Source organism: Delphinus delphis, chromosome 1 (genome assembly GCF_949987515.2).
Source record: "Delphinus delphis chromosome 1, mDelDel1.2, whole genome shotgun sequence".
Classification (NCBI taxonomy): domain Eukaryota; kingdom Metazoa; phylum Chordata; class Mammalia; order Artiodactyla; family Delphinidae; genus Delphinus; species Delphinus delphis.
The window spans coordinates 38,805,275-38,821,295 of NC_082683.1; the positions used below are offsets into that span (position 1 = coordinate 38,805,275).

The 16,021-nt window shown below is 54.8% G+C and overlaps 1 protein-coding gene across 1 annotated transcript; it reads left to right on the forward strand.

Annotated features, from left to right (window-relative positions):
* Positions 1–955: 955 nt before the first annotated feature.
* On the forward strand, positions 956–1,363 carry LOC132420466 (protein BEX1-like). Its single transcript, XM_060004930.1, has one exon. It carries the CDS (start codon positions 956–958, stop codon positions 1,361–1,363), a length of 408 nt encoding a protein of 135 aa, XP_059860913.1.
* The last annotated feature ends 14,658 nt before the right edge of the window (positions 1,364–16,021 follow it).

Consider the following 16,021-nt stretch of genomic DNA (forward strand, 5'->3'; position numbering starts at 1 on the left):
AGAAGGCCTGCAAGCCTTCCTGGCTTTGTTCTCCAAGTCTCTGAGCTTGTGGAATTGAGAGAGTTTACAGACGAAGTAAAGGGGAGAAGAGGGATCAACAGAGTATCTTGAAGAAACATAAAGGGGAGTAGAGGAGAAGCACAGCCAGTCCTGTATGTCCTAAGCGGCTTTGCTGGGAGGTGATAAGAGCCTCAGGAGGAAGGGCTGTGGGGTGCAGCCAGGACACAGTGCCCTGGAGGTGGCCAGACATGCAGGGTCATGTCGGGGGGGCCTCAGATGCAATCAGTGTGGGCCAATGCCTTGCCCCCACCCCGCAGCTTGACATCATGTGATCCCCGAAACGTGGACTGACCCCAGAAACATGGGGTAAGAAATTAGGTTATAGGACACAAAGAAAGTGACGTTTCTTGCCCCCTTTACTCCCAGGCTGGTTCCCGAGATTAACACCTGAGGTTTATACTTGCCACTCACGAATGATTCAGGTCAGAGGTGGGCAAGTGTTTTGTGTGGAGGGCCATACAGTAAATAATCTCAGCTCTGCCGGCCACACGGTCTCCTTCACAACTGTTTAACTCTGCCATTGCAGGGAGAAAGCAAGCACAGGCATACGTAGATGAACAATGTGCTGTGTTCCACTAAAACCTCATTTATGGACACGAATTTGAATTTCATATCATTTTCATGTGTCTTAAAATATTCTTCTTTTGATTTTTTTTTTCCCAACCATTAAAAAATGTAAAAGAGGGCACACGTAACCGGCCCGCGCATGTCCCGCGCTAGTGTTAGACCCGGCCGTCGCTCGCTCCCTTCTCGGTCCCTGATCCCGGTGGCCCTGAGGGAGTGCAGGCCGGGGTCGGCCCCCAAGAGTACGAGGCGCGGGGGCAGCAGCTCTGCGAGTGGGAGTGTCGCGCGGCGCACTTGCGGCAAAAATCACGAGGAGCCGGAGACAGCGAGGATGGGCCCAGGAGCGATGGTGTCCAAAGAGGAACAAGCAGTAAGAAATCTCTACGTGGAAAATGCCAACCAGGAGAATGAAAACGCTGATGAAAAGGGGCGAGATGCTAATAAAGGAGAGCCTTTCGCCCTCCCTTTGGAAGCTGGTGAATATTGTGTACCTAGAGGAAATCGTAGGAGGTTCCGTGTTAGGCAGCCCATCCTGCAGTGCAGATGGGACATGACTCAGAGGCTTGAAGAGCCACAGGCAAGGATGAGAGAAGAGAATATGGAGAGGGTTGGGGAGGAGGTGAGGCAGCTGATGGAAAAGCTGAGGGAAAAGCAGTTGAGTCATAGTCTGCGGGCGGTTAGCACTGACCCCCCTCACCGTGACCGTCATGATGAGTTTTGCCTTATGCCTGAAACCTGATGTTTTCCCTGAAGTTAGTAGGGAGACACACCTGCTTCCTAAACTTACATGTTTGTGACGTACCTTTGTTGTAAACCTTTTGGTGTTACTTGTTTCTTGTGGGTCTCCTGTTACCAGCTTCTAATTGAATGTTGTGTTTCTGACCCAATCTGTAAGTTTCTGTCAGCAGGAGAGTTTTACCTATTGCATGGAGAGGTGTTCTTTATATATTGTGAAGATAATAAAGCAGTTTAAAAAAGAAAAAAAAATGTAAAAGACAATCTCCACTCACAGGCGGTGCCGGATTTGGCCCGTGGGCTGTAGTGTGCTGACTCCGACCCAGGTGACTGGGTGTGGGGAAGAGCTAGTCCATCAGCAAGTCGGTAGGGTAAACACACCTGGGCAGGGGGGCAGAGAGCACACTTGCCTGGGGGGACGCAGCATGAACCTGTCTGGAAGGGCGACGCCGCTTCCTCTCTCCCTCTGCACCCCCCTCCCCGCAGCCCTGCTCTGGCTCCCCGGGCCCTTGTGCATTCTGCAGTTGTCCATGGCGCTTGCCTGCAAGAAGCTGGGCCCTCCGTGGGCGGGTGGCCGGGCAGCTGGACTCCGCAAGGCGGGCGGGCAGGCCATGTTCAGTCTCCGGGAAATGAGTGTGGACACGGCTTGGGTCCCATGGGGCGGCCCACCCTGGTCTGCCCAGATCAGGTTCCCGGCGGCGTCTGAGCACTGTAAACACGGCGGCTGGACAGGCCACCTCTCCTGAGGCCCACTGAAGGCGGCCCTGCCCAGGGGGAAAGCAGGATTGGGGCTGACAATTTGACATAAACCACGGGGCAGTGTCCGGCGGCTGGGGAAGCCTCGAGACCCCCTCCCCAATGCTCCCACGCTCGCTCTCGAGGCAGCTGCTCCCAATTACCTTCTCCTGTGGAGCCAGGGGTCTTTGGAATGGGGAGGCTCCCAAGAGATCCCCTAGCTACCCCTCCTGGTAGAGGTAGGGAAACTGAGGCCCAGAGAGGAGCAGACACTTGCTTAAGGCCAGGCAGGGGCTAGAGGCTTGGTCACTAACTTTCCAAGACAGGGCTCTGGATCCCTCTCAGGGTGACCTAGAGAAGAAAGTCTCCTGGGGGGCACGTGGGACCCTGTCCCTTAGCCTTCAGCTGCCCCCTGAGGGGAGGGAGGTTCCTTTGGACCCAACCAGAGCCCTGGAGTGGGAGTCAGGGGCCAGATCATCCAGCCCAGCACTGACCCCTGAGCTTTAGAATGCTCACTTCCCGCTGAGGAAACAGACTAGGAGTGGTGAAATGACTTGCCCAAGGTCACCCAGCAAGTCAAAGAGAGAACCACAGTTCAGACCCTGGCCTGTCAGGTTTCTAAGTCTGTGCTCTTCATCGAGACAGCTGGTTTCAGTCCCAGCCCTGGACTTGTGGGGCCCCAGGCAGGTCCATGCCCCTGGGCCGCTGTGGGTGGCCTCCCAGGGCTCTCCAGTCTCTTGGGATGCTGAGCCTGCTGCCCATCTGAGGGTACCTCGGCTGGGGCTGAGCTGGTGGTCTGGATGCGCTTATGCAAACCCCCACGCCTCACCCGGTCCCCTGACGTCGTGGGAATCTCATGCCTTGGGGCAGGTCTTCCTGCCCAGGACCGGGTAGACTGAAGCAGGGCAGGCCTCAGTTCTCCTTCCCGTCTTGCCCCAGGTCCGGTGACTGCCAGGGCACCTCTGTCACACACGGGCAAGGCAGACACGTGGGCAGGTGTGCTGCATGCATTTACATGCATAGAGGAGTGGACATGGGGAGTACAGGTAATGAACACCTACTGTGTGTCAGGCTGGTAAATGCTTGACCCATGCCATTTCTCGTGCGTCTTGTAGCCGGGCAGCTGTTCCCATGGGAACCCAACCATGGTAGGTGCAGGCATGCGCACGCTGACCCGAGTGTGCGATCAGGTGCACAGACGCTCGCACGCACCAACACTCATAGCCGCTTGACGTGCACACCAGCTCTCGTGTCCAGGTATGAGGACACACTTCCTACACGTGCATCCTCTCTCATCCTTTTCCACGGGCAGCTCTGGCCAGCGTGCCACCACCTGGACTTGGGATTAACAGTCTTCTCTGGGGTCTTTCACCCTCTTGTTCTTGACATATTTCAAAGTTCTATTCAGAGTTAGATCTGAGCGTGGGGAGCTGGGAGCCCTGAGAGTGGAAAAACAGGCGATTTGGAAAATTCCTGTCATTTTTGGGCTCTGTTCAAAAACACCCATGGGAGCCACGGTGGTGTCTGCCGACCTCCAGCCTTGGGCTGGCCCACTGCCGCGGGGCAGGCCTGCCGCCTCCCCTGGCCCGGCCCAGCCTGTGCTCTGACACCAAGCCCACCACAGTCTGGTTGCCTCTCCCCCATTGAGGGGTCCTGCTGGAGAGCCTGGTGCACGCTCAGCTCACTCCTTCCTGGACCAGGCCACCCCAGATGTGCATGCCCTGCTGTAGGCTGACGGTAACAGCAGTGGACGCCGAGTACAAGCTGACTGCTCTCCGTGTTTAACACGTATTACTTTATTTTCACAACACACCTATGCAGTATGAACTACGGCTACATCCATCTTACTGACAAAAAAACTGAGGCACAGAGAGATTAAGCAACTGGCCCTAAGTTACACAGCCAGAAAGTGGAAGAGCCGGGATTCACATTCCAGAGTCACCGTCTTATTCACTCCACTGTGCTGCCCCTTGGGACACAAGGCAGGTTAACCTGCAGAGGTGCCAGGACCTCAGAACCTTAGGGAGGGCCAGGAGGAGAGGACTTGTACCTTTCGTGGGTCTACTGTGTGCCAGGCCCTGTGCTGGGAGTGCCCACTGGCCTCCCTGGCGCCAGATTCCCCCCCACGAGCTATCCTTGACAGTGCAGTTGGAGGATCCTTCCCAAAGCGCAAATGGGCCCTGCGGGCTCAGCGCCTCTGGATGGTGCGGTCTCCTTCAGGGTCCTGAAGGGTTCCCATGGGCAGGGCTGCGAGTGAGAACGCCGCGCCGACAGTCCTCTGAGGTCCTGCAACAGCCGTGGCAGCAGCCCCAGGAGCAGACGCATCTTTGTCTCCAGCCCTGCCTGCCTGCCCTCCCGCCTGCCATCCACATGGTGGAAATGCCGAGGAACAAGGGCCTTCCTGTCTTCCCCTCTTTCCCCCTTTTCTAAAAATAAGCTGGAACCTTCCCCTCATCTGCCCCCAATTTTCTCCTGCTTGACCCCAACGACCCTACACCCTCAGATGAGGCCACATGTGTGCCCACTGCTGGACAGATGGGCCGACCCCGCGGTGCAGATGGTGGGAGCGGGGAGCCGGCCTTGGCCTCTGCCCCAGCCCAGTTGGCCCCTCCAGCTATGCCCAGAACAAAGCACTGAGCCAGCGCCTGGTCTGCGGGCGGAGTAAGGGAGAGCTAGTTTATAACAGGAAGCTCCACCTGGGTTTTATGAGCTGTCACGATCATAATAATCGTCACCCACATTTGTATACATGAAGCACTTTCACATCCGTGATCTCCTTCAGTGCATGCGACAAGTCCTTGAGATTGGTATTATTGTTAATACTTAGATTGAATAGATGAGGAAACGAGAGAGGTTAATTTACTTCCCTAAGGTTGCACAGCTGGGAAAGAGCAGGGCCAGGATTCAAGTCCAGAATTCTGCCCCTTGACACTCTCCCTCCTGCTTGCTGACGTCTGTACCAGGCAGCAGTTCTGGCGCTTTGTGCCCAAGGTCTTCACGCTTTTCTTTTAGCTGTTATTTACTGAGGGGCTTTGTGTGCGCTGGGCATTGTGTCTGGAACGGCACCATAACTGGGGAGGAAGGAATCTTTCTAAAAAAATTTTTATTGATGACACCCATGATTTTACAGAATGCCCACACTAACCCCATGATACAGGTCACACCATCACTATTTTAAAGGGATGGAAATTGAAGCACAGAGAGGGAAATAAAAACCCAGGACCACACAGCTAGTAAGTGGCAGAACCAAGGGTTCAAGCCTGAGAATGCAATCTCTAAAGCCCTTGCCTTTAACCACTGCGCTCTACAGTGTGGGGAAGGAATTATTGAACTTATTTTGAGGAGGACACTCGGAGATGTAACTCAGCTGGCTAGGGCCATTCTGCAGGAAGAGCTGGCATCGGGGTTTGCATTGAAGGCTTCCTGATCCCAAAGTTTTTCTTCCGCAAAACAGTTCACGGTAGTTGGTATCATGTGCTTCATTTTAATTAATTAATTCGACAGCATCTTCCGAGTGTCCGCTCTGTGCCAAGCACAGAGGTACAGGACACACAGGTCCTGCCCTCGTTGGCTTCTTGATCTAGCGGGAAATAGACGTGAAAATGGCAGTTGTGGCTCAGGGTGATAAACCGTTATTAGCCATAATAGCTAGCTTTGCATGGTGTTTATAGCTCACTGAGGGCCCCAAATAGAAATCTGGCCATTTCCATGTCTGCTGAAATGGTCTAATGGCTTCCCCGTCGCTGTAGCGTCACATCTGAGCCTGGGATTCAAGGCCCCTATGATGTGGTGGAGCCCGCCTCTGCATCCCAGTCCCCGGCTAGCCCCCTGCCCCACTTTGTGCTCCAGCACTAGCAACTGCTAGAAGTTCCTCCCACACAAGGATGTTTCTCACCTCCATGGCTTCATCACGCGGAATCTCTGCCTGCAGTGCCTTTCCCGCTCCCAACTCTCTCCTGGTTAACTCTTATCCTGCAAAACTCAGCTCAGATGGTACCGCCTCCCCAGGCTGGGTGGGAAGGAGTTTCCTGTTATTGGAGGTGTCTGAGCCAAGGATGGAAGATCAGGGCAGGGTGACAAATTACTTAACCTCTACGGGCCTCAGTTTCCTTTTCTGTAAAATGGGCCCAAGAATAAGCCTAACTATAGGAGAATAAAAGCCTTGCTGGGGGAAGCACAGTAGCCTGTGGGGGCTAAGAGGAGAAGTATAAGCAGCCTGTGGGGTCCGGAAAGCTTCCTGGAGGACTTCATATCAAGGGGGAGGCTCAGTGATATTTTTATTAATAGCAAATCCTTACGTGGTGCATCCTTTGTGCGGGGTGCTGCTCCAGGCCCTTTGCACATGTAAGGTCATCGAATCCTTGTGACGGCTCTATGAGGCAGGCCCCGTCATTATCCCCATTTTACACATTAAGAGATTGAGGCACAGAGAGATTAGGCAACTTGCTCGGGGTCACACAGCTAAGAAGGGGCAAAGTCTGGATTCTACCCCAGGCGCTTGGCTCCAGCGTCCACACTCAAACCACCTTGTCATTATGAGGAGAGGAAGAGCAATAGGAGCAGAGGGTGGGTCCACTTCAACTCTGGGGCAAGCATCACTGTACTCAGTTGCACAAAGTAGAACGGGTGCCTTCATATCTCCACGCTCCAGTGAACAGGCCATGCCCTCCGGACCCTCACAGGCCGGGGGACGCTTGCTCCGACTCCACTCACCCCGGGGCAGGGAAGGCCTCTCTGTGTGGGGCCCACCCAGGCACCTCCTGCTCTGCCTGGGCAATGGGGCCTCGTCTGGGGGGCAGTGGCTGGGCTCGCACCACCTCATGCTGATAACTGCCCATCGCAGGCAGAAGAAACATTCTTCTCCTTATTTCGCAGGCGAAGGAATTGAGGCCCAGAGAGAGAGAGTAAAGGACTGGGCAGTGTCCAAAAGGGCAACTTGAAGCTGAGATTCTGGACTCGAAGGCCAGAGCATCTCCTTAGCAACGGGGATACCCATCATTGCCGTTTCTGGGCACTGCTATGTGGTGAGCATCGGATGGGAAAACCTTTGTCAAAATCTCCTGCTAGGTCTGCCCATGACGCCTGTTCAGTACCTGGACACTCCCTTTCCTTCCCTCAGGAAATGAATGCATGAATGAGTGAATGAGCGTAGAAGTCACCTAGAAATGGGGCAGTTGCGGGGTGGAAGATTTCTTGCTGCTGTGGACACTTCCTGCTCTGCCCCACTTGCTGACCTGGGCAGCTGAGAGCTGGTGGTGTCTGCTCAGCTCTGCCTGCTCTCCTCGCTGCCTCAGAGCTCAGAGCCCCGCGTGTTTATTCTTATTCATCTGACACCCCATCCCCCTACCTCCCAGCTTCCACACTGATGGGGAGGTCTGGGAGTCAATGGGGTTGTTCTTCTGACCTGGCCCTTGGACTCACTTCTGTTTGGAAGCCAGGGGGCACTGCTCAGTCTGTGAAGAGCCATGAAAAAAGTGACTCCCTTCCCTCCCCTCCCATCTGTAGGGGCTTTTCCTGCTTTCACAACACTTTTCCTGCCTGTGACCTAAGGAGATGTTCAGCCCATTTTACCCGAGAAAAAGGCCAAGACAAATGCAATGACTTGCCCAAGACCCGAGCCAGAACTCAGGACCTTTAGCACAAAATCATGATGGTTCCCTGCCTCCCCCTCTCTCTCCCTCCCTCCTCTCTCTTCCTTTTCTTTCTTCTTTACACAAATATTTATGTGGAGGAGGAGGGGAATGGGAGAAGAGAATAAGTGGGTGTGATGGAGTGGAAAGAGCACTGGATAGGAGGCAGGAGCCTTGAATTCTGGTCTTGGCTTTGCCACTAATTTACTCTGTCACCTTAAACAAGTCGCTTTCCCTCTCTCAGCCTCGGAGCAAGGGGCTGCCACTTCCATCCTTATACCTGGGAGGCTTGTTGTAAGAATAAATTGAACGAAGCAATACTTTGTGCTCACATCTGCTCAGTCACCTGACTATCCAACATCCATCCATCCATCCATCTATCCATCATCTTTCCTTCCTTCTATCCATCCTTCCACTCCTTTATGCATTCATCCATCCATCCATCCTCCATCCACTCCCCCATTCACCATCCCTCCCGCCCATCTACCCATCCATGCATCCTTTGTGCCCCTGCTATATGCCATGCACCAGAGAAAGACCATACCATTTATGGGCTGGCTCAACTGCCGTCTCCTACAGGTCCCTTCCCTTGTGGAAACTGACTTCCCCTCCCTATTTCTTCCTGGACAATGTCGGTCCCTTTCGTCACGAGTCCTTAGCTAGACAGGGAGGTCCTGAAAAGTGATGACTACAGCTGATCCATCTGAGTGTCCTCAGCATTACCCAGCCCTCAGCATCAGTGGTTGCTCTCTGCGTTCACAGCTGTTGAGCCCAACTCAAATCGTAATTCATCCTCAGCTTTCTGGGACAGTTTGAACCAGAGTAAAGAGCCCGCATGGCAAATATTTGCCTCTGATACCTTCTTCCCTTTGGGATCTTAATCTTATTCTCGCTCCCTCTTCAGAGATCCAGAGAGATTGCCTCCAACCCAGGATTACACAGCAGGCATGGGGCGGTGGGGGTGGGGGTGGGGGGATGGGGAAGGGGGAAGGGATGAAGGAGGGGGATGGGGGAGAGGAGGATGGAGGGGCAGCCTTGAAACAGAAGTCTGATCTTCTCACGCCAGTTAGTGATCCACATGGTCTCACTCACTGGGGAGCTGCCCGTGGAGACCTGCCACCTGGGCCGTCAGCTCTGAATCACTGACCTCCCTGTCCATCTTTTCCTCCCCAAACCTGCCCAGCCAGCCCAGCTAGCCCTGCTGTACCAAGGCCCATGGGCTGCGCTGTCCGGACACTGGGGTTGGGTGGGGATTGGACGGTGGGGAGTTTGTTATTTTCCTGCTCAGGCCTACTCCAGAGTCACCAGACCTCTGCTGGCTGGCTGGGCTGGCCCATCCTTTCCTGGTTCTGGCCCACTGTGGCGGTTCCCAGCGCCCCTCTGAGTGACAGGGGTCAGGCATCCCCCCAGTGCCTGCAACATGTCACTGGGAGCTGTGAGCTGGCCGCACAGCCTCTCTGGGCCCAGGGGCCAGGTCCCCGCAAGGAGAGTGTCCTTGATGGGCAGGCTGTCAGCAGAGGTGGTCGCATTCCTCCCCACTCCCTCCCTAAGAGTCTCATTAGCTCTCAGCCACATTGGAAGAATTAGCGGTGTCTGGTAGAGGGAGGTGGCTGGTTCTCATGGCGGGGGCTGTGGTTAAGTCCTGACACGTTGGCGCTGCATGTGCGCTGGCCATGGGCAGTGGGCCCTGGCTGTGCAGATGCTGTCCCGGGGACTCTGTGTGTACAGGCTGCCCAGAAAGCCTTCTTCCCCGATTGGCCTCATAGCCTTTTTTGGACCATGAGAAGCCTCCAGTATTTTTCTTAGAAATATTTTTTTCCTTTTTATAAATTTACCTACAAATTTATAAAAAGCCTGCCCTCGGGCTTTCTCTAGTTGCAGCGAGTGGGGCTACTCTTCATTGCGGTGCATGGGCTTCTCATTGCAGTGGCTTCTCTTGTTGCAGAGCACGGGCTCTAGGCGCAAGGGCTTCAGTAGTTATGGCGTGTGGGCTCAGTAGTTGTGGTGCACAGGCTTAGTTGCTCTGAGGCATGTGGGATCTTCCTGGACCAGGGCTCGAATCCGTGTCCCCTGCATTGGCAGGTGGATTCTTAACCACTGCGCCACCAGGGAAGTCCCTCCGGTATTTTTCTTTTATTGCATTTGTTGTAGATTCTGCTCATTGCGTGTGGAAAAGCTCCACTTATTCTTGGGTCTTAGTTTGACATTCTCTGTGTGACCTTGGAGGAGCCCTTTCCTCTTCAGGTTTCCATTTGCTTGTGGGGTTGCTATGGTCCTCAAAGCCATTGAGTTGACTGCCTGGGACGCAGATCTTCATGTTTATGAAGGGCCTCATGTCTGCTTTCTTTAACATGCACAAGTATCCTCGTAGGTGCTATTCTCACCCCCATTTTACAGATAAGGAGATAGAGTCCCAGAGAGGTTAAGGGACATGCTGGAAGTCACGTAGCTAGGAAGTGGTGGGGCTGAGATTGAAACCAGCTCTGTAGTATTACAAAGGCTGCGACCTTTCACCTTCTCTGTGCCCTTCCAGAAGTCCAGTGTTCTGCGGTTCTGGAATGCCTGCTGTATGCCTGATCCTGCGGGGCTGTGGGTAGGTTGGGGCCGAGGTTCCTGCCCTCATTGAACTGGGGAGCAGAGGTCCAGGGAAGAGTTAGTGGTCCGGGCAGCTGGGGCTGCAGGAGTGGGCACAGCCTGAGTCCCTAGGGACTGCACTGCCAGGGAGCGGGGCTTCAGACAAGGACAAGACAAGGGACAGTGCTGAGGGCGATGGTGAGCATGTCGATTCTCCTCCACCTGCAAAGCTCCAGGAACAAACGTGCCTCCTCCCTCCCCTTTTTGTGATAATTCAACAAGACCTCTGCCCCTCTCTTTATGTCATTAAGAAGTAATAATAGCTAAAAATGTCCAGGATGCCAGCTCCCTTCTGCATCCTGTGTGAAGCCTTTTACATGCATGTTGTCGTTGAAACCTCACAACCACGATGTGGACGAGGTCCTATTATTATCTACGATACAGAGATGAGGGGATGGACTTGGTGGGGTGCAGGCCCTGGCTCGAGGTCTTATAGCTACAAGTGGCTGAGCAGGGATTTGATTCCGGGTCTGTGTGGGACCGTGTTACTCTCTCGGCACCAGGCCACGACCTGCGGAAGCAGGAAGAGCAGAAGCCTCCACCGGTCCTTCCCAGCTCAGCTCAGGTGGGAAGCAATTAGATGGGCTTTGTGGGGCCTGGGAGAACCTGGGCCACGACATCAGCACGTGTCTGCACCTCTCTGTGGTTCTCAGTCAGCTTCTCTGTCCAGTAGGCTAGTTTCTGGAGGTTCCTGGGAAGCGTGGAAGGGCTTTGGGGTATCTAGAGTCTGGCCCCACGAGACAGCAAGGCAAGCAATTCTGGGTCCGGCCCATCAGGAAAAGCAGAACTGTTCCAGTCTGGGCGGGGCCTGCACCCTTTGGTGGCGTCGGAGCATCCAGTGCTCACCTCGCAAAGCACCGGGCCCGGAACTGGCGACACATGGATTTGATTGCTTGGGAAATCTGCTTGGGGGGCCTAGGGTAGGGGAGCAGGGGTGGAACAGCTGATCGGCCTAAAAATAGCAGAGCCTGGAATTCCAAGGGGCTCAGGGGTGCCCCACTCCAAATCTGGAAGTGGCCCAGAATGTTCTCTGTGGCAGGCACCCTACATGGGTGGCTTCTCAGCACTGTGGCAGCAGGACCGGGCAGCGGAGAGCGGAGTCTGGTCCCGGCGTGGCCTCTCGCTGGCTGAGCAACCTGGGCAGAGCAGGCCCTCCCCTTCTCTGGACCCCTACTTCTCCTCCGCCTTGGCTGCCTGGTCATTCCTGCCTGGCCACCTGGCAAGCTGGTTAGAAGGATGCATTTGGACAAATGTAAACCGTCAGGTGCTGCATACGTGTCTGCGGTTACTGCCCAAAGGGAGGGGACCCTGGGAGTGCCGATTTCATGATAGTCGCTGGGTGTCAGACAAGCCTAAGCTCTCTATGATGAGGTTCACAGCTTCCAGTGCCTTCCTGTGGCTCCCAGCCTCTTCACATAGATGTTCCTTGTTGCTTCTTCATAGAAAATGCTTCCTCTGAATGAACTAAAATCAGAACAGTCCAACCATCAGATGAGCGGTATTGAGAGGTAGTGAGCTTTATGCCACTGGAGGTATGCAAGACAGAGCCAGACAACACCTGGCAGGGAGATCATCTATGACTTAGACTAGATGCTACTGAACTTTGTCTGACCCTCAGCGTCTGGCCATCTGTCCACCTGCTCCCTCTGCCACAGGGGTGCCTTGTCCAGATCTGAGGCAGACACTCTATCCCCGATCCCTCTGCACTGCTCCACACTAAACCCGGCACCCTCACTGCCCCTCAGGGCTCAGGGTCCGGTCCTTGCCACACCTGGGCTTCCTCTTCTGGGCATGTTCTGGTGCTCTGGTCATGTTCTCCCCCAGGGCCTCAGTTTCCCCACCTGCCAAATGGAGACGCTAATGTTCGGCACTGCAGTTTGGCAGGGCTGAGCAGGGACAAGGTGATGTCAATTCCCAGGCACCTCAGACACCACAAAGTCCGATTCCCCTTCAGTGACTCTCCTTCTCTAGAGAGGGCAGGCTGGGGTCTTGGGAGAGGAGACCTGCTCGAGGCCGCAGATGAGGCAGCACAGCAGAGGCAGCTCTAGAATCTTCTTCCTCGGTGCCCAGTGCTGTCGTTGGAGCATACTCAAGCACCCGAATGGGTCTGATATTACCATTATGAAGCCGAGTTTGAGTCTTGCCACTAACCGGCTGTGAGGCTTGGGGCAAGCCACGCCCCTTCTGGGCTTTAGTTTCCTGTCGGTGCGTTATAACGTCACCGCTGCATTATGACGTCACCTTACAGAGTTGTGAGGGGATTGCACGTGATCACATGGGGAGGGGGCCAGACTCTAAGGCCCAGGCTGTGGGAAGCGGCACAGGACAGCTGGCTGGAAGTTCTCCAGCCTTCAGAGATGGGAAGTGGGAGGGGCTGGAGAGTCAGCAAGGCTTCTTGGAGAGGGGAGGGAACAAGGCCTGCAGCGGGCCTCCTTGTCGGATTCCCACTCATCCTGCAGGTCTTAGCTCAAAAGGGCCGCTTCTAGAAGTTCTCCTTGAGCCACGAGCAGACCTGGCTCCCAGGCTCCCTTGCACTTTGTGATGCCTGCTGACAGAAAAGCTTCTTGTGACTGTGTTGGAGACAAACAGACTTGGGTTGGAACGCCTTACCGGCTGTATGACCTTGCCTTTGTTTTCTCAGCTGTGAAATGGGCACTGACAGAGTCAGCCTCATAGATTGCTCTGAGAATAAAGTGTTTGGTTTAACATCGAGGATGTGCAAAACAAAGGGTAGCCATTGTGACGATGACGATGATGATGACGTTCGTTCCTTCATTCACTTGTTCAGAAACCCTGGACACACCCTTCTCTGAGCTGCAGCTGGGCACTAGAGACACAGCAGAGGATCAAACAGTCCCCGACTCCTGGGAGCTCAGAATCTAGGTGAACAACCTGCAAAGCCACCGTTCCACACCCAGTCCGCTGCAAGTCGCAGTGGCTCATCTAAGACCCAGAGGAAACCCAGAAGGAGCCCCCCAGGCTGCCAGCAGGAGTCAGGGAAGGCTTCACAGAGAAGGAAGCATCTGAGCTGAGAGTTGAGGGATGAGTTGACGTTGGTCAGGTGCACAAGCTGGAGAAAGGCTGCCCAGGCCCAGGACACAGCATGTGCCACAGCCCAGAGGCGGGAGAGGTGATGGGGACCCCTAGGCAGATTGTGGTGTCCAGAGCATAGAGTGAAACCCTGGGCCCAAGACAGAACCAAAGTCTGGGGACCATCTCCTCCCTCAGTTGGCCATAGAGAGTCATGGCCACAAGGACCTTCCAGGAGGGGCAGGTTTTGAGTGATGATGATGATGCTGAAGATGGTGTGACAGTGATTTGGTGTTGCAGGTGGCACAGTTCAGGCCCTGCTCCCCACAGACTGCTGCTTGCAATGGGCTGGCACATACTCCCTCAGGTCCCAGGGTGTACAGGCATTGGGAAGTGACGCTGCTCAGTGCTCTAGGTCAGCGGGAATGAGCTCTACAATCAAGGATGCCCCATCCCTGCGTTCCAGCCTGGAAGGGCCCTGAGGTTGCTGAGTTCCCCACCACGGTGCTGTATCTACCTCCGTGTCCCCTGTGCCCAGCACAAGGTGGCCCTGAGTAGGTATTCACAAATGTCATAAAATCGGCTCCCCTCATGACCATTCAGATGGAGACAGGGACCCACAGAGAAGGACAGGGTCACACAGCGAGACAAAGTGTCCCTTGCTGGCCTGGACCAACTGGCCTTCTCTGTTCCACCCACCCAGTCAGCCCTGTTCCCTTCCAGCCCGATGCTCAGCGTCCTTCCCAGGAAGAGCCTGGGCAGGCTAGGCTGGCGGTCACTCCGCCCTCCCCAAGATCTGAGCCCTGAACCTGAGGACTGCCCGAGGGCAGGCGGCAACCTTCCGAGGACTCCTTGAAGCCATCCTTGTCTTCTTGACGAAAGGCATCTGGGGCCCGCCAGCCCCTCCTCCGCCCAAGTTGGAAACACAATACGCCGATAATGATCTAATATTTATACAACGCCTTTCTACCAGATGCACCCCAACCAAGTTTACAAGCTGTTTCTGCTGATGGCGCAATGTATTCCAGATCCTCTCCCCGGCCCCTGCCCGCCCCCACCCTCCTGCTGTTCTCATCCCTGGGTCCCAAAGGCTAGCAGAGACTCCCGGCATCCACCTGAGGGATGGAGAGCCCCCAGTTGGTTGGAGGGATGGCCACTCCCATACGGTCTCTAGGCACTGCCCTGTGGGGAGATAATCTGTGCCCAGGACTGGGGGGGAAAAAAAGCCGTCCAGAGGAAGGCAGGGCCGCACTTGGGTTTTGAAGTTTGGCCAAAACTCACAGCACCCCGCCAGCCTCTCCCTGTCCCTCCACAGCCTCAGGCCCGCAGGAGGGACCAGGGAGGGCCCGGCTGCCCGCGCGAATATGCCTCCTCAGTCACTTCCTCCGAGGCGGCTCCATGAATGAGGACTTGTGTTCATTCCCTCCCATAAATTGCCCCTGGTCACCAGGGCCATGTTCTGTGTCAGAGTCCCTGACCACCGGCCTTGGACAAAACCTGCTTTGTGAAGTCCGGGTGGAAGACAAACAAATGATTATGACCTTCATTTATCCCCTCCCCCACCTTCTTTTCTTGGCCTGGAGTTAAGACCTTTTTTCTCTGTCAACAATCTTGACTTTGTTCCCTGAGAAGGAAACAGCTCCGGGAGGGACTTGCAGAGAGGCTGCTTGCAAGAAAACCGTTTGGGAGGAGGGTGAAAAAAGACAGAGGGTACAGGAAATGGCAGACATTTTTTGTTGAATTAAACCATTAGGAGTGACCCCCAAACCAGAGCAAGGCAGAGGGAACAACTGGATACATTTAGGTCAGGACAAGCAGCCAAGTGAGGAGCTGAAACCAATTACCATAAATGAATGTTTCTCTTTTATTCACGACCACCGTGCCTGTTCCCAGGATGCTCTTGGGCGTCTTATAAAAACAGATGAACTCTCTGGTTTTGTTCGGGGAGTTAATTAGCTAATGCAACTGTTGGGCAATTTATCAAACATTAGCACATGCTGCGATTAATGACCAAGAGAAGTCGTCACTGGCTGGTCCAAAGCCACAGAGGCTGCCCAGACTTCGGGGCTCAGGGTTGGGTCTTCTTCTTGGTGGGGCCATTTACTTAGGATGTTGGTGCCCTAGAATGAACAGCCACCCCCTCAAAACCTGCCCCTCCTGGAAGGTCCTTGTGGCCATGACTCTCTATGGCCAACTGAGGGAGGAGATGGTCCCCAGACTTTGGTTCTGTCTTGGGCCCAGGGTTTCACTCTATGCTCTGGACACCACAATCTGCCTAGGGGTCCCCATCACCTCTCCCGCCTCTGGGCTGTGGCACATGCTGTGTCCTGGGCCTGGGCAGCCTTTCTCCAGCTTGTGCACCTGACCAACGTCAACTCATCCCTCAACTCTCAGCTCAGATGCTTCCTTCTCTGTGAAGCCTTCCCTGACTCCTGCTGGCAGCCTGGGGGGCTCCTTCTGGGTTTCCTCTGGGTCTTAGATGAGCCACTGCGACTTGCAGCGGACTGGGTGTGGAACGGTGGGTTTGCAGGTTGTTCACCTAGATTCTGAGCTCCCAGGAGTCAGGGACTGTTTGATCTTCTGCTGTGTCTCTAGTGTCTAGCTGGAGCTCAGAGAAGGGTGTGTCCAGGGTT